The sequence below is a fragment of the Protopterus annectens genome, chromosome 6.part0 (assembly GCF_019279795.1).
Source record: "Protopterus annectens isolate FY-2018-M chromosome 6.part0, PAN1.0, whole genome shotgun sequence".
NCBI lineage: Eukaryota > Metazoa > Chordata > Ceratodontiformes > Protopteridae > Protopterus > Protopterus annectens.
In genome coordinates, this window is record NC_056737.1 from 721,445,246 (window position 1) to 721,466,070 (window position 20,825).

The 20,825-nt window shown below is 40.0% G+C and overlaps 1 protein-coding gene across 1 annotated transcript in view; it reads left to right on the top strand.

The window, feature by feature from the left end:
* Window positions 1-20,825, top strand: part of SAMD4A (sterile alpha motif domain containing 4A) — a 2,460,818-nt gene that overhangs the window by 2,270,493 nt on the left and 169,500 nt on the right. The window contains exon 10 of the mRNA XM_044073568.1: window positions 3,325-3,451. Coding sequence (XP_043929503.1) covers window positions 3,325-3,451 — 127 coding nt within the window. The remainder of the gene's footprint in view (window positions 1-3,324; window positions 3,452-20,825) is intronic.

Genomic DNA, 20,825 nt, shown 5'->3' on the forward strand with positions numbered 1-20,825 from the left:
ATTCAAATTACAGGGTTACCAGAAAATAGGTTACTGACCCTAAGAAATCAGGCTCAACAGCTCCTTTCCTGTCAGATGCCACCTGCCACACTAGTTCTTCAACTTCTAGGATTGATATCTGCCTCCTTTTCTTTGGTTCCCTTGGCAAGATATTATATGACAGCCTTACAGTGGACACTTGCAATCCTGTGGTCTGTCAGATCCCACCCCACGACTTTTCCAATATGCTTAACAAGAATCTGCAGAAGTCTTGTAAATTTGTGGATTCGATATCCAAAGGTGTTTTGGGGACGTTCCTTTGTTCTTCCCTCGCCCAAAGGCACAGTGACTATGGATGTTTCCCAAGTAGGGTACGGATGAGGGAGCATAACCTGGGAAAGATGATCCAAGGCACATGAATCCACCTCAGAGGCCAGTCTTCACATCAGTGTCTTAGAGATGAGGCAGTCGTAAAGCTGCAGGCCTTTCAAGAATGTTCTTCCTCTAGGGGAGACTTCTGTTCAGACTGACAGTACGTCAGTAATTTGGTCCATCAACAAACAAGGGGGAAACGTACTTTTAGACAAAAACTTCAACCTTAAGGTCTATCTTCTTCTGTATTCACCAACTCAAATACCCAAAAAACAACGCAAATAAGAAAAAACTCACTTTAATGAACAAACAAAGCTTTCGGGAATAACCCTTCTTCAGTGTCAGTAAAACAATGAATAGATTAATTACATATACATATATACAAATTTATAACAACCATGTGACACAGCCGACCTATGAGAATGAAAGTAAAACCACAGCAATTAAAATTTAAAAGCACAAACCTTACATAAAATAATTTTTCTCCTAATTAAACAAGATAATAAATATAATCAAATATAAAACCATAGAATAAAATATTAAATATCAATTTACATTTTATTATTTATTTTTGTTTTAATGATACTGCTTTAGTCTAAATTCAAGTATGAGTTTAATAGTAATCATGCTATTCAGACCCGGTTTTGCAGCCTTATAATCCATTTGTATTCAGCAATATCTAGCTTGTTAATCATATCTCCTAACCTCAGGCTCTTATTCACTATTTCAAGAACTTTAAATTTAAAATTATGCGTTGTATCCTTCTCAGTCCTATGCTGTACCAAGGCATTGGAAGATATATTTCTCCTCATTTCAGACTTGTGTTCAATTATACTATCTTTCAAAGCTCTAGAGCATTTTCCCATATAAAAACTCGTGAATTGTGTGCACGTAGCCAGATAAATAACCATAATGCTTCTACAAGTTGCCTGACATCTCATGTCATATTTTATCTTATTTACTGGATGTGTGAATACTTTATTTGTACAGATGTCTATGCAACAACTACAGGCATGACACGGTACCGTACCAAATTTAAAAGATGTTACTCGTAAGCAACTAGTCTCAAAATCTTTATAGCATAACCTTTTCTTTAAGTTATGCTTATTTTTATATGAAAATCTGGGCTTACAGCCTAGTATTTTTCCTAGTTCTGGCTTAGCCATTAAAATGCACCAGTTCTTTCTGATCATTAATTCAACTCAGTATATTATCTGAGCCATCATTTGTAACTTCTGAAGTTGTACATTCAGTAAAAAAAGGGGATGCATAAGTATCTCTATTATTCAAAATATTCTCCCTTATTTCATTAATATACCTCATATTATAACCTCTAGTATAAAATTCATGACAAATAAGGTCCATTTGTTCCTGACATTTATTTTTTTCCGTATTAAGTCGACTAGTTCTTAACAGTTGGCTTTTAACAATCCTTTTAAATATATGACGTGCGTGCATGCTCTTTGCATGTGTATATCTGTTCACCTGTACATTTTTTCTTATACACACATTTCCAAGTTATTATTACTGCCTTTGTATAATTCAACATCCAAGGAGGATATCTTAGTTCTAGAAAAATTAATAGAAAACTTTAAAAAATTGGTTGTATTATTTAAATAAAGGACAAAGTCATCCAACTCTTGTTCATTTCCCTGCCGAAGAAAAAAACAATCATCCACAAAGCGCTGGTAAAAAAGTACATTATTTTTGTATCTATTATTTTCATTAAAGATATCTTGTATCTCCCATTGGTTAAGCACAATGTTAGCATATGTGTTGGCCATGGGAGTACCCATGGCTACACCTGAAAGTTGCAAATAAGATTGTTTGTTAAACAAAAAAACATTCTCTAGTACAATTTCTATTGCACTACATATAACTTCAATATCGCTCCCTGTCATATCTGAATTGGCACACAAAAATTCACGAATGGCATCAATTCCATAGTGGTTAGGTATAACAGTAAAGAGGGAAGCTATGTCCATGGTTACCATAATAAACTCACCATTCTTATTGTCATTATACCATTGATACAGTTTCTTTAAGAAATCACCTGTATTTTTTATATAGCTTGGACATAGTTTTAAGTATTTACTTAACTCCTCTTGAATAAATACGAATAACTTCAGCATATGAAATTTCTTTAAATGTTTTTTCATCATTCAAGAGTTTGTGCATTAGCATATTATACTTTTCTTTATCAAAAATCACTATCGCTCCTCCTTTATCAGCCTGCTTAATAATAATATTATTATTATTAACCAAAGCTTTCAGTGCAAGATGTTCACGATATGTCACATTGAACTTTCTAGAATTCATTCTACATTTAATTTCATCTTTATATAGTTGTCTTAATTCATTCTCACAAATATTGCTAAAAGCATTAAGAATGGGAGCATTATTAGGAATAAATGTACTTTTCTTCTTTAGTTTAACATGCATTTCATTATTTGCTCCCCCATACATCATTTTTAAACTAACATTCCTAATAAATACTTTTAAATCAGTCAATGCTTGTATAATAGTGTCATTACCAGCTGGTATAAATTGTAAGCCTTTATTCAAAAGGCTAATGATGTCATCAGACAAAGTTAGAGTAGATAAATTTACTACAGATGTATATTTTTCTTTTGGTTCTTGACAAACATTTTTATTGAGCTTTATTTAATAGCTGGCAAAGTAATATATTCAATAATTAAATATCACTCTTGGGTTTCTGTTTTTTTAAGGTAATTCATTTGTTTATGGTATTTGCAAAATAGCTTTTATTTCCTTTATATTTTGTGTAGGAACATAGTAAAAAAGACATAGTGAAGGAAAGGTGTAAAGTGGACATAAGAACACTGTCTTTGCTGTCCTGTAATATACCTTAGAAAGTATATTAAAAGTGTTTTGCAAGCTGTCATTACATTTGTGATTTTGCATAACTGAATGTTATTCACTTGACAGTGACAGTTTTTTCTTCCTTTACAGAACCTTTGGTTTGCCAACCCTGGGGGAAGTAATAGCATGCCTAGCAGAACACATAGTTCTACTCAAAGGACACGATCGCTGCCTCTTCAAACATCACCACAGGCCATGTTGTTGTTTCAGCAGACAGGTAAGTGGGAACTGCCAGCTCCCTGTTTTATACAGTGGTCTGTAAATATGCACAGCTGTATTCAGTTCTTCACTAGCAAAACCTGGTTTTCTTTGCAATGTAAGTAGCTGCAGTATGTTTTTGCATGCTTATAAAAATATTTTTGTGGACTATTCATTACAAACATGAATAGAATATAATGGTCTCCTAAAGCAAAACTGGAAAGCCAGAATCTACTGAAACCTGACCATGATATTTTAACGCTAGTCAGATTACTGAACAGATTAAACAAACAACATCACTGGAGGAATTTTGGTCTCATAAATAACAGGTTGTCTGTTTTAGTGCCCAAAATAGCTTTCTGCACAGGAGGAATTAAATTACATTACGAATGTTGTAGCTGCTGCTTCTATTTGAGTTGAAAACAAACCACAAATTGCTGGCTGAAGTTTAAAATACTGTATATATGATTCATATGTCATACAAAACTAGGCATACAGGAAGAAAGGTTATCTTTTCATAGGCCATGTTGACATCACTTTTCTTGCATTAAACTTAGAGATATTTTTTGTTGTAGTTGAACTTTTAATATTAACTGTATTCTTGATATATTTAAGGCAGAAGGAGTTAGTATAGTCCCTAAAACAGCCAGAATTTTGAAAGCCACTGACCCTCTTTGTACATCTGAGTCAGTTTTCTTAGTTGTGTTATATAGCACAGTGGTTAAGGCCATTATCTATAAACATGTAGACCAAGTTTTTAAAACTGTATTCTCAAAGTACTTCCTAAGTGACCTTGAACAAGTTCAGGAAGTATGATTTCTTTTGTATGTCACATCTGGAATTAAGCTTTGGTTTGTTATGTTTGTACTGATTACAGCTTTTTCTCTCTTTTACTCTACTTAATCTTGTTTATGTCCATTTATTTAACCAAAGGTTCTTTATTTCATATTACCAGGCACATTTTTGCCAAATGCATTCATTTATACTTCTCTGTGCTTTATCATTAGCACTGTTAGGTTGTGAATTCCCACATATTCAGTATGCAGTACTATCACATACAGTTAATCTGTGATCATTGTAAGAAAAGCACTTATGAAATGTAGTTTGTCAGCTATGTGATTTTATTGAATATGTTAGTTTGCCAGCTACGTGATTTTTATTTATGTGTTAATATGACAAGGAAACTGTTGACACAAATGATTGTTTCAAGTCATCCTGATATTATGCTTGACAGAATTATGACTATGCAGACAGTTTTTAACACTTTCAGTTGATGGTCTGGAGCTACATTTTGGATTTTGAGATCAGTTCTCAGTTTATTACTTGAAGATTATTTCACTTACCTTAACAAAAGATGCAAAAGAAATCAACAATGTGCTTCGAAGGCTGAATTTAACACATAGTTTACCGACTGCTAGCAGTGTGTTTTCAAGGAGCATTCAGGTTAAGTACTAGGTACATTGAAACATTGCTGCAGTCTGATTGGTTGTTTTTCATCACAGCATTCAGCTTACACTAACTTGATACCACTAAACAGGACACTGACAGAGAAATCAAGCAACCAGAATACAGCAACTGCTTTCATATACCCATTGCTTAACTTAAAAAAAAAATGTTTTACTGATAGCTGGAAAAGTATATATGGCTGAGGGGGAAGACAAAGCATAAGCTGTAAATCAGAATGCAATCTTGTGACTTGGATCTCACATCACCACTACAGTCTAAGCGGCTGCAGTACTGCTGTGGCTGCTGCTGCACCCATCTGCTGGTTACTCTTTCAGTCCTCCCTGCCCTAACTCATGAGCAAGAACCCAAAATACTTAAAATTTTCCATTTAGGGTAGCATGGAGAGCAGTTTGCTCTTTTCTCCAAAAGAACCATGCTGTCTGATTTGGAGGTGCTGATTTTCATCTCTGACTTTACCCTCGACAGTGAGCTACTCATTTGCATTCCAAAGATTGCAGTTACTTGAGGCCTGCTAAGAGGCGATTGGTGTCTGGCATACAAGGCATCTTCTTACACAATGCTGACATATTTACTACACATCAGCAAGTCAAATGGCATCAGAACTACTCGGTCTAGGGATCTAAACTTGCTCTTCACATCAACAGAGTGGTTTGGAGGGACAGGTATGTCTCACAGTGGATACCGCTGCTCTGGAACAGACTCCGCATCCATATAAAACAAAGTTCATTCCTGTCCATATTCAAACATAACATGGATCTATGGATGGGAAACAGTAAATTTACCCTAGGATTGCCCCCTATAGTACTAAAGGACAGAGGCAGCTTCTAAATGCTTTATCCTATGCATGGTTCCCCTCGAATTATCTGTGGTGTAATCACAATTATTCTCATTAGAGGTAATATATATAATTATCCAGCATGTGATGGGCAAGGCTAATCTCTAACCAAATGGGGTAGGTTAATTTGAGCACAAAAAGGAAACTTGGCTGCACTTAAAATGGCCCACAAGAGCAGCTAGCTTAGTACTTGCCTATGAACCTATAAGAGGACATCATCATGTATAGCAGCTTATAAATACCTGACCCTCAATGTCCTATTTGGATTGAGGACATCGTTATTCTTTCAAGAAAACTTAGCTAGGTTTAGAAATACCATCCCAGGTCATTAGCCTAGTAACAGTCTATGAATCTATGAATGTACAAATAACAAAGATACAGCATATCCTTTTTCTCTCTATCACACCTCTGTTCATACCTCAGCTACCTTCTATCCCTACTGTATTCAATCTAGGAACTAGTTATTCCTTAACAATTATGTTTAGCTTACATTCTATAATCACATACTAATCTTCTACAAGTGTGGCACTTTACCTCTTGATTTTCTTACATTTTCTGTATGGTAAGAAGTATTAAAGTCTACTTTTTGACCAGTTGTAGCTACTGCATAATAAATTAATCTGTACAACTGCAATATTGAGAGACATGTATGCTATTTATGAAACACCCTATCTTTTCCTTATTGCCATCTTTGTTAATTTAAGATGTTCTAAAGTCACGGCTTTGTCACTTCTGGCATGGGTTAAAGTGCTATACAGCCTGACACCCCACTACTCCTGTAAATAATATCTAGATACTTGTTGATCTTCAGCTGTTCTGAATAACATATGCTAAGTTGGTGTAGCCAACTTTTATAAATAATTTCTTGCATTTGCCTTATGGCCTGGGTCATGCCTGAAAAGGGTCCTTGAGCACCTACCTGGTTAGCAAACATATAAATAAATCAGTCAATCAGTAATGTCTGTTACCCACATAGAACATATTGTGCGTAATGATGAGAATGTGGACGCCACCCTCTGTGAATAAATAGAGTGATGGAATAGCATAGGGCAGTAGCTTTGAGACCATCTACTGTTGTAGCACCTCCCTCAAGACATTCTGGGGTACGTAGTCATGTGTCTTTTTCCAGGTCCACAAAACCAGTATAGACTGTGCAAACTTTCACAATCCCTCCAATTTCTGTGCAAGGACAAAGTGTTGCTCTAATGTTCTATATTCAGATGGAATATTCATTGGTCCTCCTAAGTCAGATGCCGAACTATTCAGATGAAGTCTTTTCAGGAGCCTTGTGTAAAAATTTTTCCAGAGAGACTGAAGAGTGTGCACCTAATGCCTTTTTTTAAATCAAGGTTTGATTAATAATAGATGGAGAGAGGGAGGGATAGATGAATGGATAATAACAGGGCATCTGATGCCTTTTCCGTCTGTTCCTCAACCTGTGGGGCCTCGGATCCAGCCTCAGATCTGACTTCTGCCACTTTGCAGACTTAGGAGCCATAGCTCAGGCTCCTCCCTGTACTCACAGTCCTCTCCAAAACTCAGCATTACTTCAGATCTCGTTTGCTGCTCTTTGAGTTAGAAGTGGTTTGATCAGGCTCTCAGATAAGTGTAAACTTCGCTCTTGTAGTTTTCTTCTGCTCTTCATTGGCTACCATTGATTACATCTACTTCTTCTTCTGCTTTCTCCCCTTCCTGTTATATATAAACAAAATGAAAGTAACTAGATATTCCTTTTTTCTCCAGTGGCCATTTTGGCCTTATCAGTACCATGTTGCTGTCTTTATTAGTTCTTTTTTTACCATTGTTGGTAATTATCTCTGTACCTTCGCCTTTGGATGGTTATTTATCTAGTTAGCTTTACTGGTATTTTTCTTCTTTATTTAAATTTTGTAAAATTCTACTGGTTGTTATTGTGCTTTTCTGGTTGCTATTTCATCATGGTTGATAACCCAACTGGTTTTAAAAAATGTGTTTCTAGTGGCCATAATATGTCAGATTCTGACATACTAAATGCGTGTATTGCTTTGGGGCAGTTCATTTTTAAGGAGGATTGTGCCATCTGTACAGCCTTTGGCCACTGAGCAGTTGTCGTGCACAATAATAAACTCATCCTGAAGGGCCTTATTCCCAGTCTGCTACTTTTTCTGCTTCTGGAGTGTCCCTGCCCTGGAAGAAGCACTCAGATAAGAAAAAAGGGGATGAGTGAGAGAAGTCAAAAGAAAAGCCTAAGGAAACAAGTTCAGCTCCTACTTCGGCTCAAGCTTACTAAGACTTCAGATCCGACTGCTATTTTGGGTCTGCCCTCTGTCTCTTCCAGAATTCTCCTTCATAGAAAGCAGAGATTTTCCCTAGAGCCTGTTTCTTTGAGGTTACATTCTCCCTTCTTACTGGGGTCACCTATTTCCAAGGCTTCTAGACCTTGTTCATCATCTTCCTCCTTTAAGTCTGCCAGATGTTTGTCAGAGGTTGATGTGAATAGAATGATGAGAAGATTCCTTAGGACTCAAATTCACTTGGAAGTTCTTCTGTCTTCATTTGTCATTGGACCTGTGATCTTCGGACCCGCTTCAATGCTTATAACTGCTTCTACTCAGGTCCATCCTCTTAACTTTTGAAGTTTTGGATCCAGGTTTTCCTGGATCATCCATGTTGGATCCAAAGTTGTGGACTTCTTCGACTCTAGAGTCTTCTCTGATCCAGCCGGCCCCAATTTCGTCAGAGCTGGATGATCTCAGAGCTGAAGTTTCAGCACCAAGTTTTGGGGTGGGGGGTTGACGCCAACATTTTTGGAGCCATCTCTTTCCCTTAGAGCTTTGGTATCAGACAGGTCAGCTCCAACTTTGGTCTCGAGACAGGGTCAGGGAGAAACTCTTGGCCACCCTGGTATGGTAGCTTTGGCGCCTACTGGAGTGGTTTAGTATTCCCCTTTGGCATCTGCCTTTCAGGCAGTAGAAGGAGCCCTTTCCAAGTCAGGAGTTCGGACATCCTTGCCCACCTCAGCACCACCTGCTCCACAGCTGCCAACCCTGGGCCGTGAGCCTGCTCATTCTGTTCGACTGGGGCACCCAGTTCTCACCAGTCTCAAGTCAGTCCTCATTCTGGACTCTTCTCAGACTTCTGAGTCTTCCCCTGAGCATTCCTCTGTGGAACTTCCTTGGAAGCACAAGTGTAAGAGGATGCATGTTGACTCTCGACGGGAGGTTTTAAAAGAAGATATGGATTTTGATGAAAGGGAGGGATCCTCAGATCACCCTTTGAAGACTTCTGCGTCAGTGAAATTCTCGAACTTTTGAGACAGAAAGGAGGTTGGTCTTCTGAAGCCCCTTCTCTTCAGGAATCCGTTTTCCTCAAGGCTTTTGGCTCCAGCTCAGCTATTTCCTGGGTGGTTCCTCCAGCTGATGAGATGATTGACTTGATCTCTCTTCAGGCATGGAAGGAAATGGATGTGGCAGAACTGATTCTCAAGAAACCAGATAAGTAATTAGTCACCCCTACAAACTGCGCTGATTAGAGCAAAGACCTGGAAGTAGATGTAATGGTTGCAGCCGCAGCCACTAAAATGGAGCTTGCAGAAGGCAGCTCATCTGCCCACCCTCCTAATACAGAGCCTAGGGCTCTGGACAGATATAGGAAGCATGTTTATGCATCAGTGAACTTTGATCTCAGGTCGCTGACTTACCAGGAGCATATGATGAGGTTTCAGAGAGACTTGACAAAGAAACTTTCCAAGTCCCTTTCAGGTTCATTGCCTGCAGAAGACAGGAAAACCATGGATTCACAGCTGGCCACCTTGAAGTTCCTTTCGAATGCCTCCATGTGACTGATTTCCAGTGCAGTGGAAGGTGTCTCTAGAGCTGCAGTTGGGTAACCTTTCAGGAGCGCTGATAAGGCTTTCAGTGAAAGAATCTCTAAAGACTTGATTCTGCAGACGTCCTCTGCCACAAGGGTGACATCTGCCATTAGAATACCTCCTCTTCTTGAGGGGATGTATCAACAGCATTATCTTGGTAAACTCTAAGGACTTATGAATCCACATTTTCTTACCCTCTTTCTGTTTTTTTGAAAAAAGTCCTCTGGTGAGTTGAAAATCATATATCTATGGCAGAAACAGCTTTCCCAGCTTTCTTGCACTTGGTGAGTGTGTCTTTGATCTTTGGACCATACAGGGTCGATCTGTCAAAGGCACCATTAACGAAGGACATCTTAAAGGGTTCTGGGAAATCATACAACCACATCCAGACATGCCTCCTTAATGATCTGGACATCTGGCTCCTCACCGTTCCAATAGGCATCTTGTTCATAGGAAGTTGCTAGGCTTACGCCCCTATAGCCCTTAGAAGCCTAGCTATATTTATCCCAAGTTGCCCCAATTGTCAGTGGTTAGGTGAGTGAAGTTTGTAGAGGTAAGGGTCTAAGGTAGTAGATATTTACTTCCTCTGTCTAGGAGGGAATTTGCAGTCACCCATCCATTGACCTAGATTGCATTTGAAAAGGGTCAGGGAGGGACTCTGTTTCATGTAAATTGGGAGCTTGTTCCAGAGAAGTGGCAGTGTCTTGAAGATCTGTCTATCTCTCCAGCATGACCTGTTCATGTCAGAGTTAAAATCCCTGGAGCGAGTGACCCTCCTGCAGTGTGATTTACAAATGTGTAGCATTTCCATCAGGGCTGGGTCAGAGACTGCCCTGTAAGCCAAGCACAGGTCACCCCATAGCAACCTGTAGGAGACAGAATACAGTGACAGGGCTTTCAGTCTTTCTGCATAAGACTTATTTTGTGTACCCTGTAATTTCTTGGTGAAAAACCTCTGTGGTCTCTCCAGTTGTTGCAGGTATCGGGTGAGGTACATGCAAAAGGGAGCATTGTACTCAATTAATGGTCTGAAGAGGGATGAATAGATGTACTCAATTAATGGTCTGAAGAGGCACAAGTAGAATGGAATTATAACATCCTTAGGTCTAGATGTAATGTCTTTAGTTATAAGATGTGCCACATAGAATGATTTCCTTATTACTGTGGATACATTGTGGTCAAAGTTCAGATTGCTATCATCTTGAGTGCCCAGATCACATACCACTGGGTCTACACTTAGTAGAGTGCTGTCTATAATGTAATTAGCAGGGATGTCAGCTTTCCCAAAGGGAATAATAATGCATTTTTTTGCATTTGGCTTTAATCCTTGGCTTTGGCACCAATCATTTGTTTGTGTTAACAGACTGCAGTATATTAACATTGTTGGGATGTCAATAATTGCTCCCAAGTCAGCAAACTTGGTCAGCCTCAGGCTGTCCAGGTTTGCCTAGACTTCTGAGAATTAAATTACAAATAGTAAGGATCCCAGCACAGACTCCTGTGGCATTCCACTGATGACTGGTCTTTTGCTAGAGGTGAAGTCACCCACTTTGATGTTATGTGTCCTGTCAGTGAGCCAGCTGGCTACCCATCTGGTAATGTATGAGTTAATTCCCAATCTGTAGAGTTTCTCTATAATACCTGAATGGGGAGATGTGTCAAATGCCTTGGCTAGGTCCAGATAGGTGGTATGCACTGTCTTTCCTTCATCCAGGGCCTTGGTGACTTTCTCGAAGAAGTTAACCATGTTTAACAGGCATTATCTGCCTTTAACAACTCCGAACTGGGTTGGGTCCAGAGTTTGGACATTATCTATGTCCTTGTTAATAAGGTCCATAATGATTCTTTCCATGGCCTTGCAGATGAGGTTAGTCAGGCTTATGGGCCTATAACTCCCATGGTCAGTTGCTGGTCCCCCTTTGTGCAGAGGGATTACTGTTGCTGTCCTCCATTCCACCAGAACAAAGGCAGTTCTCCGGCTGTGGTTCAACAGAGATCCAAGTGGGTCTACCAGGTCATGTTTTAAGTTGTTTAAAAGACAGCCTAGGATGTTGTCTGGTCCCATTGATGCTGCGTTTTTGGCTTTGGAGAGCGCCGATATGAACTTCTGTCTTGAGATAATAGGCTGAGGAATGGTGGCAGGTGTACTTTGTGGGATGACTGGAGGGTATGGGGGTGACGTTTTCTCCAAATCTGTCAGCTGGCAGGTTGGCTACTACCTCTGGTTGAGTATGGGTGGTGTCATCCACAACCAGTTCAGAGCATAGCTTGCTATTCCCTTTTAGATTTCAGATGCAGTTAAAGAATGCCTTGTGATTATCCTTTGCTAGGGAGGCTGTTTTTGCTTTACAATTAGCTTTGGAGGACTTGACAAGATCTCTAATTGGTTTGTTTAAGCTAGAGAGGGATTTCTTCCTCTGCTGAGCCAGTTTTCTCTTGTTCTTCGGCATTAGTTTCATTCTCTTGTTGTATAGCTTGTTTATACTATGTGTCCACCAGATGTGCTTGTTTTTTCGTCAAGACCTGGTTTTAATCCGGTCAGGTACAGCCAATTCTATACAACTGCTTAAGTGGTTATCCAGGGCATTGGTTTGCACATCTGCATGGAAGTCTGTGTTATCTATGTTCGAGGGGGCTTTGAAACTTGTTATACCATCACTTAGTAGGAGGTGATTTGTCTTAGGAAAATTCTTAACCATTTTTGAGCTTGATGGGGTATCTGGTCTTACAATTACATTGAATAAGACTGATTTATAGTCCAATCTTACCAGGGAGGATATCTCATGGGGGGGAGGGTACAATGCTCTCCCATGTTAGTGAGTACTATGTTCAAAACATTTGAGCCTCTTGTGTGCGTGCTGACTAGCTGTTTCCAAGCATTTGCACTGACAAAGTCCAAGAACCTCTGAACCAGCATGATTGTGGTTGTGTATGTTTCCCAGTCAATGGGAAGATAATTAAAATCACCCATGAGTAAGGTGTTGGGCTGTATGGTAAGTGACTCCAGTAAGTCCAGGTATGTGGTATGCTGTTCCTGTTTCATGGTGGGGGACCTATGGCTAACTATGATGTGGTAAGGGACTTTGTTTATAGTTCATTGGATGTAGTGTAGCTCAAGAGAGTCATACTATTTGACCAGTCTCGAGATGTACTTATCCTTAATGAAGATGGATACATCACCTCCTTTGGTTCTTTCACTCTTAAGTTTGTGGTCTGATCATATGGAAGGCATTGTAGTCCTGAATGGCTGGGGTGCTTTCCACGCCTTTAAGCCATGTCTCACTGACTGGACAGGCGTCAGCATCTTCCAAAATGAGGAGTGCTTTTAGGGAGTACAGTTTCTTGTTTAGACTCCTAGCATTAAGCAGCAGTACTTTGAGTTTATCTAGAGAGGTTATCGGGTTTTGAGGTTGGTTATTTTGACATTGCATAGGAAAGGCACAATAGGGGTGGCTAATGCCTTTGCCAGTATCTGAAAGTCTAGAGGAGACAGGTGCAGACCATCTCCGGCAAAGCAGCGTGGGCTGTTGACCATGTCTTCACAGGTTGACAGATGTTGGATCCCCTTGGACTGATACCAGAAGCTAAGCCAGTTGTTAAAGTCAGTCATTTTTTGTTTGTATTGTGGAATCATCCTTGGAGAAGGTAGAATGCTGTTTAAGGCTAGACTTATACCTGCCCAGGACACATAATCTGAGAGCTCAGTCATGTCTCTCTTCATATAGTCCAGTGAGGTACGTCACAAGTCATTCTGCCCCACATGGACTATGACAGAGTCATACCGGTCTCACAGTGGAGTTACCTGTGAACAGTACAGTAGGTTTTGTGGTGTTAATGGGCTTATTTATGAGACACTCTTGTGTGGGTTATTATGTGTTGTGGTTGTTTTTTGTATTGTTATGTGTGTACGTGGTTTCCTTTTGGGAAACCTCTGATCTTTTGGTAAGTTACTAGTGAGTACCTCCCCATATGTGGGTTTGTGTGTCGTGTCCCTATTTAGTGTGGGAAGTGTGTACATGCTGACAACCTGTTTGGCATTCATTTTGTCCTTGTCAGAGTCTTGCCTCCAATTTCATAGTGTAACTACATCTCTCACATAAAGTATTTGTTTGTTTCAGGAGTAAGTGGTTGTCATTATACAGAAAACAATTACTAGATTGCCTCAGGATGCTAGTGTTTATCAGGTTAGCCAGAGAGATGATCGGAACCTGACTATCCATGATGGCAAGCCTTTACTGTATGCTGTTTTAGGGAATGGAATGGGTTAATTTGACAGGACTGTGCTGGTAGGGCTGAGACTACAAGAGGGACCTATACTTTGTGTAGGTTAAGGTTAATCAGTAAGGCAACACTGCTTAGTGCACAATTGAGCTGCTCCTAGAGTAACAGAAAAGCTTGGAAGAGTTTCACTTGTAGTCCGGGCCAGGGATTATCTTCTTCAGCTTTGCTCCAGACTAGGAATTGCAGTGAATTACACCAAATCTTAACATGTCAGAACACAAGCTCTAGAGTGCATAGGCATACACATAGACAGTTCTTCTCAAATAGCAAAACTACTGCAGACCAGGTTATTCATATTATGGAATCAGGTATTACAACTGCTCTCCCTTCAAACCCCTCTGGTCACTCAGATGTTGATGGAAGCTGCCATTACCCTAGTTCCTCTGGCAAGATTCTACATGAGGGTGTTACAATGGAGGCTTGCAGTTCGGTGGTCTATCAGGCGTCAGCTTATGACCTTTCCAGTACACCTGACCAACATCTGCAGAGGACATGTAACTTGGTGGATTCAGTCCTTGGAAGTGTCCCAGGCATCCCTTTGTTCCTTCTTTCTGTTAGCCAAAGTGACCACAGATGCTTCTCTGATGGGGTGGTGGTGGTGGCATTACATAGAGAAGATGGTCCAAGGCATGCTGTCCCCTTTGGAGACCAGTCTTCACATCAGTATCTTAGACATGGGAGTAATCCTCTTACCATTGCAGGCAATTCAGGATGTCTTCCCTTTAGGGGTGTTCTCTATGCAGACAAACAGTATGTCAGTGGTATATTATAGCAGCAAACAATGGGGAACAGGCTCCTTCCCCTTGTGTTACAAGGTCATGAGAGTGTGGCAATGGGCTATCTCTTCTGGTCGCTTTTTAACAGCAACACTCATACTGGGGCAGTCCAACATATTAGCAGGCAGGTTGAGCAGGTCTGTCTGCTAAGAGTGGTCTCTTAATCCAGCAGAGGCAAAATGGACATTTCATTAATGAGGCCAACTATGCTGCGATCCCTTTGCCTCTCTTGTCAATTCCAAATGCAGCAGGTTGTTTGTCCTGATCTCTGCAGAGGGGGAGTCACCAATAGACACCTTGATCTGTGATTGGTCGCAAGAGTCTTTTTATCCTTATCAACCAATGCCATTAATGCTGAAATTCCTACAGAAAGTATCACAAAAGAAAAGCAAGGTCCTCCTCATTGCACCTTTCTGGCTTTTGCAGGTGTGGTTCCTATTACTTTTGCCTCACTTGACACACTCTCCTTGGGTGCTGAATCCTCATCCAGATCTTCTGTCACATCCATCTGGAATGCTTCATCTGGGCAATCGAGACCTCAGATTCACTGCATGGTTTCTCCACTTCCAGTGATGGCTAAGCAGTCCAGGCTTTCCTCCCAAGTAGTATGTATTAATATGGAGGTTAGTATAGATAAGCCTTATATTGATACTAGATTTTTTTTTTAATACCCTTTTAGAATTTTATCTTAATGTATAATGATCTTATGCAACTGTTGGAAGCATTCATGTATATAATGTACATATGTTGTAGTATTGTATTAACAATTGGAAAAGAATAAAGATTTATTATTGAAAAAAAAAACTATAAAAGTAAATGGAAAAGATTTTCCGTTTGGACCTGTAGGAGATATTTTGACCCCTTTTCAGACCCTGTGTCAACAGTGTTAGATTTTATCATAGTAGAGCCAGTTACCCCATGATCAAAGCACAGTTAGCTGCAACATCCAGTTTCTACTTTGGTGAGAATCATTCTTCTCTGGCTTCCCTTAAATTGTGTATAGCCTTCTTTAAAGGTACTTTTCTTCTTAGACCACCTATCAAAGGTACCACCCCTCCTTGGGATCTTACTGTGCTGCAAGCTTTAACTCAGCCTCCGTTTGAACCTACAATCTAAGGAGCCATAGGAGTATCTGAACTCCAGGCTTTGTCTTGTCAACCTTTATATATTATTTTCCACAAAGATAGAGTTTCATTATGCACAAATCCCTCCTTTCTTCCTAAGGTGGTATCAGAGTCAGCACTCAGTCAAACTATTAATTTGCCAGTCTTCTTCCCTAATTTCACCAATAAAGGGGGAATATATGCTTCATTTATTAGACTTACATAGACAATTGTGGTTCTGCCTTCACAGAACTAAATCTTTAAGGAAGTCAAACCAATTGTTTATATCCCTTTCTAAAGCAAAATTGCATCAGGCTGTGGTTGACTAGTTGCATTTCTTGAGTTTATAGGGACAAAGGTTTGACTGCACTGAAATTCCTAAAGCACTTTCAGCAAGATCTGTATCCACATCTTCTGCCTTCCTGTCAAGGACTTCAATTGATAATATTTGTGCTGCTGTCACTTAGTCTAATGCCGGCACCTTTATTGCACTTTACAAACTGAATATTTGTTCCAGGGATAAGGGCAGCCTTTGCTTCTGCCATCCTCAGGAATATGCTTCCATAACAACCACCCTGTGAATCAAGTAGCTGGAGACTGTCCCATCAGGTGAGGAATGGACAGAAAAGACAACATCAGATACAAAAGTTATGTACTCACCATAGCGATGCATCTGTCTTGTCTCTTTTTGTCTTTGCTCAACCTCCCTCTATTCTCCTTCCATTTCATGGAAGACTTCCTTATGGGCTTCTGGTATAACCTGTAGGTGTATGTAACATAAAATCTGATGTCTGTTTTCATCTGATTCAACACATGGGCTGCTGGATCTGATCGGATCTGATGCTGGCACCATTCCTGAAGCTTTTGTATCCAATCCAGTGCTCTGATTCCTCCCCTATCTGTAATTTCCACCATTCTATCTTATTACTTCAGATCTAATTTGCCACCTGAAGCATCGTACATGTTCTATGCGGGCTCCTGCTATAATACAAGCATATTCTTTTTGTTCGGTAAAATCTCCTTTCCTTCTGAGAGCTGTGTTTATTCAGGGTCTTTGTTACAGATTTTATATATAATCAGATTTTATACATACATACATATATATATATATATATATATATATATATATATATATATATATATATATATATGTGTGTGTGTGTGTGTGTATGTATATATATAAGATTGAGATTGACAGCACAGTAGTTGTTACATGTTTAGCTGTAGTGTTACTGTATTTTTCTTGTTTATATGTAGCATATCCTTTCTGTTCAGTAAACTCTCCTTTCCTACTGAGAGCTTTGTTTATTCAGCTTCTGTTACAGATTTTATATATAATCATATATACATATATATATATATATATATATATATATATATATATACATACATACATACATATATATATATATATATATATATATATATGTATATATATATATATATATATATATATATGTGTGTGTGTGTGTGTGTGTGTATACTTGTTAGTGTTTATCTTTCCTTTATATGTATATGTATAGTTGTTAGTGTGTATCTTTCCTTTTAGTAGCATAGTACTCCTATATGTTAGTTTTAACTTAGCTGTAGTTTTCTTTCAGTTTTAAGCATGTCTGACAGCCAGGTGTTCAAAGAATGTGTGGAATGCAGGCACAAAATCCCTTCTCAGCATCTGCATTCTGTTTTGGTTTATTGCTTGGTGATGCCCATCTGGTGACAGAATGTGTGGAGTGTGCCTCTTTTGGCACAAGGGCTCTGCAAACCCACCAAGAAGAAACTGATTGTTAAAAGTCTTCTTCCTCCATTGCCAGTCTTATCACTCTGTGTCCTCCTTTACATCTACTTTTGCTGGATTCCTTTCTACGAAATAGAATAAGAGCAAGAACAAAAATAAAGATAAACAAAAAGAGAAAAGTGAGAAAGAAAGACTGGAACAGGATAAAAGTGGAAAAGAAAACTTATAAAAGATGAAGACAAGGTCTCCGGTTTCCACTGTTTCAGCCAGTCTTAATCCAAAAACTCCCAGGAAATTTGAGCCATCAGTTTCTTGGGCCCAGACTTTCTCACCTTGACTCCAGTTTTCCCCAGAACTGATGAGTCCAAGATTACATTCTTCCATTCTTCAAGAGAAAAGGTATTCAAGACCACTTTCGTTGGCTTCTTCTGCTCAGTCATCCAGAAACCTTACTGAACAAGATGTCAGTAGAATGATGAGGAAGTTTCTGAGAATGCAAGTCCACCTTGGGGTTCTCTTAGTGCTGTTACCTCTCAATAGGCAGAGGATTGATTCAACTACTTCTCCTCCTCTTTTTTTCACCTGTACCAGTCCATCCCTTGGACCCAGTACTCCTGGATCTGACTTTCCTCTCTTCACCTTTATCAGAGCTCACAGTTCAAGCTACTTTGACTCCGACAGCTTCCCTGTCTCTTTTGACTCTGATATATTTGAATCAGGGAGAGTATCAGAACCAAAGTATGGGTACTGGGACTCAAGGGTATGGTTTGATACTGAAGCTTTTTGAGCCATCACTACCTCTCATGTCCTTGGCTGTCTGTAGCTCAGATCAGAGATTGGCCTCAGGGTTGAGAACTGTTGGGACCAGAAGATCTCTTTCTTTTTCATCAGAGAGACCTCATTCGGGACCGATTGCATCTTTGGCCATTTAGACTTTTGAGATGGTTTTGGCTGTGCCTAAAAATAGGGTGTTATCACTCGGCTTGGTTCCACCCAAGTCTCATATGGATTCTTCCTCTTCTTCCCTTCTTTCCATCAAGCAGGGACAGTGGGTACCACAGGCTTCTGAGACTGCTTACCTCGTGATATCCCAGTCTGATTACTAACTGTCTGATCACTCACCAGTACAGGTCCAAAAGAAGTAGACATGCAAATGGAAGCACATTGACTCATCTCCAGAGTCTTTCACCGAAGTCATGGACTTGGATATAGGTGAGCTTTCCCCACGATTCCTCTTGGAAGACATAACCTTCAGTGATACCCTTGAATTGATGAAACAACAAAGGGATTGATCTACAGATAACCCTTCACCATACAAGACTGTGTTCTTATAAAACTTTGGTTCCAACTCAGCTTCATCCTGGGCAGTACCACCTGTTAATCCCTTTATCAGTCTCATGGTTCAGCGGGCATGGAAGGACCCTGACATGGTGGAACCAATACCTAAAAAACAGACAAAATCTTGGCAGTGCCTACAGACAGTTAACATTTGAGCAGAGGTCCACCAGTGGATGCCATGGTGGTAGCAGCTGCCACCAAGAAGAAATTATCAGAAGAAAGTTCCTCTGTCCACCCCCCATGGGAATCTAGAGTGTTGGAATGATTGGGGAAAGATACATACACTTCAACATCTTTTGCTCTCAGACTGGTTAAATACTTAGCTCATGTCACCGACTCCCAGAGAGAGACTTGACTAAAGAGCTTTCCAAGTCTGTCTCAGATAATTTACCTGCAGATGTTCAGAAAACTCTGGACTCCCAGCTGTCTACCGTTCAGTCTGTATCAAACATGTCCCAGCTCCTGCTATCTAATGCAGCTGATGGCACAGCTAGGGCAGTGAGTACTGTCATTTCCATGTGCTGACATGTCTGGGTATGTCTTTGCAATTTCACGGAAGGCTTTAAGATGTCCTTCATTAATGTCCTGTTTGATGGTTCTACACTTTTTAGACCAAAGGTAAAAGGAGTATTAACCGGGAGTCAAAATGATGGTAAAACTGTCTTTGCATTGAAAATCCATTTCTCTCCCTGCAAAGGACCTTCTCTAAGAATTAGAGGGTTGGCAAGAAGATATGGTTCCAGAAATCACAGTGCTATTATCAGTACACTCCTAGGGACAGACTTTTTTTGACAAAGGAAGAGGTAACTCTAATGGACATCACCCAAGAGTCTGAGGTGGACCACAAAACCAGGGCTTTCATGGTCCATTCACTGAAAAGCCGTACCAGTGCTCCTGAAAGGTTGCCCGACTCCTGCACTCTAGAGACAGTCAGGGGGTGCTTATCCATGCATCCACTAGCATTGCAAAGCATAACATAAGATTTTTGTGTGCTCAAAAATATATCCAGATGTAATTCAATTCCCTTATTCTGTTACACAACAAAGAAAAAAGTTCCTGACATTCCACCTACAACAAAGAAAAAAAAGTTCCTGGCATTCCACCCACACAGTGGGAACCCACAGCAGAGATTTCCAAGCTACTAGAATAAAGAGTCAGACAAGCCCCCAAGACTAATTAGAGTCTGTATTCTATTCCTGGTTCTTTTTACTACCCAAAAAGACAGGTGACCCCAGACCCGTTCTAGATCAGTTTGTAAAGCAGACAAAGTTCTGGATGGTCACGATCAGTCCATATTGCCTCTTTTAAGGAAGGAAATTGGATGTGCTCCATAGATCACCAGGATGTATCCTATCATATAAAGATAGAGAGGAATTCCAGGCGATTCCTAAGTTTCTGACTGGGAGCCAGTCATTACCAGTTCAGAGTGCTGCTCTTTGCCCCTAGGGTGTTTAACAACTTACTGATAGTGGTTGCAGCACACCTGTGTCTGCTAGGAATCCATGTCTTCCCATACCTCAATGACTGGCTCCTCACTGCTACTTCCAGGAATCTGTTGTTTCATCAGCTGGGCCTCTTGCTCCACTTAATGCAGAACTTAGGAATCACAGTAAACCTACCTAAGAGTCATCTAGTGCCAATACAGCAAATAGAATTCACTGGATGGCACCTGGACACATCTTCATTAATTGCCAAATGCCAGAGAGCTCTCCCTTCATCTGGTGGCTACACAAGTACTTCAACATCCATCACCCCAAACAAGATTAATTCTTCAACTTTTAGGCCTGATGGCCTCTACAGTTATGCTGGCACCACTAGCCAGATTCTACATGAGAGTACTTCTGTGGACTCTTTCTGTCCAATGGTCACAAAACATTCATCCATTCCACATCAAGATTTGCATTACTCAAATATGCAAGGGTTATATCAGTTGGTGAATAAAGTCTCTGTCAATGACGTCAGGTCGGACTTTTTGCCTGGATCAACCATGGGGTGTTGTAACTACAGA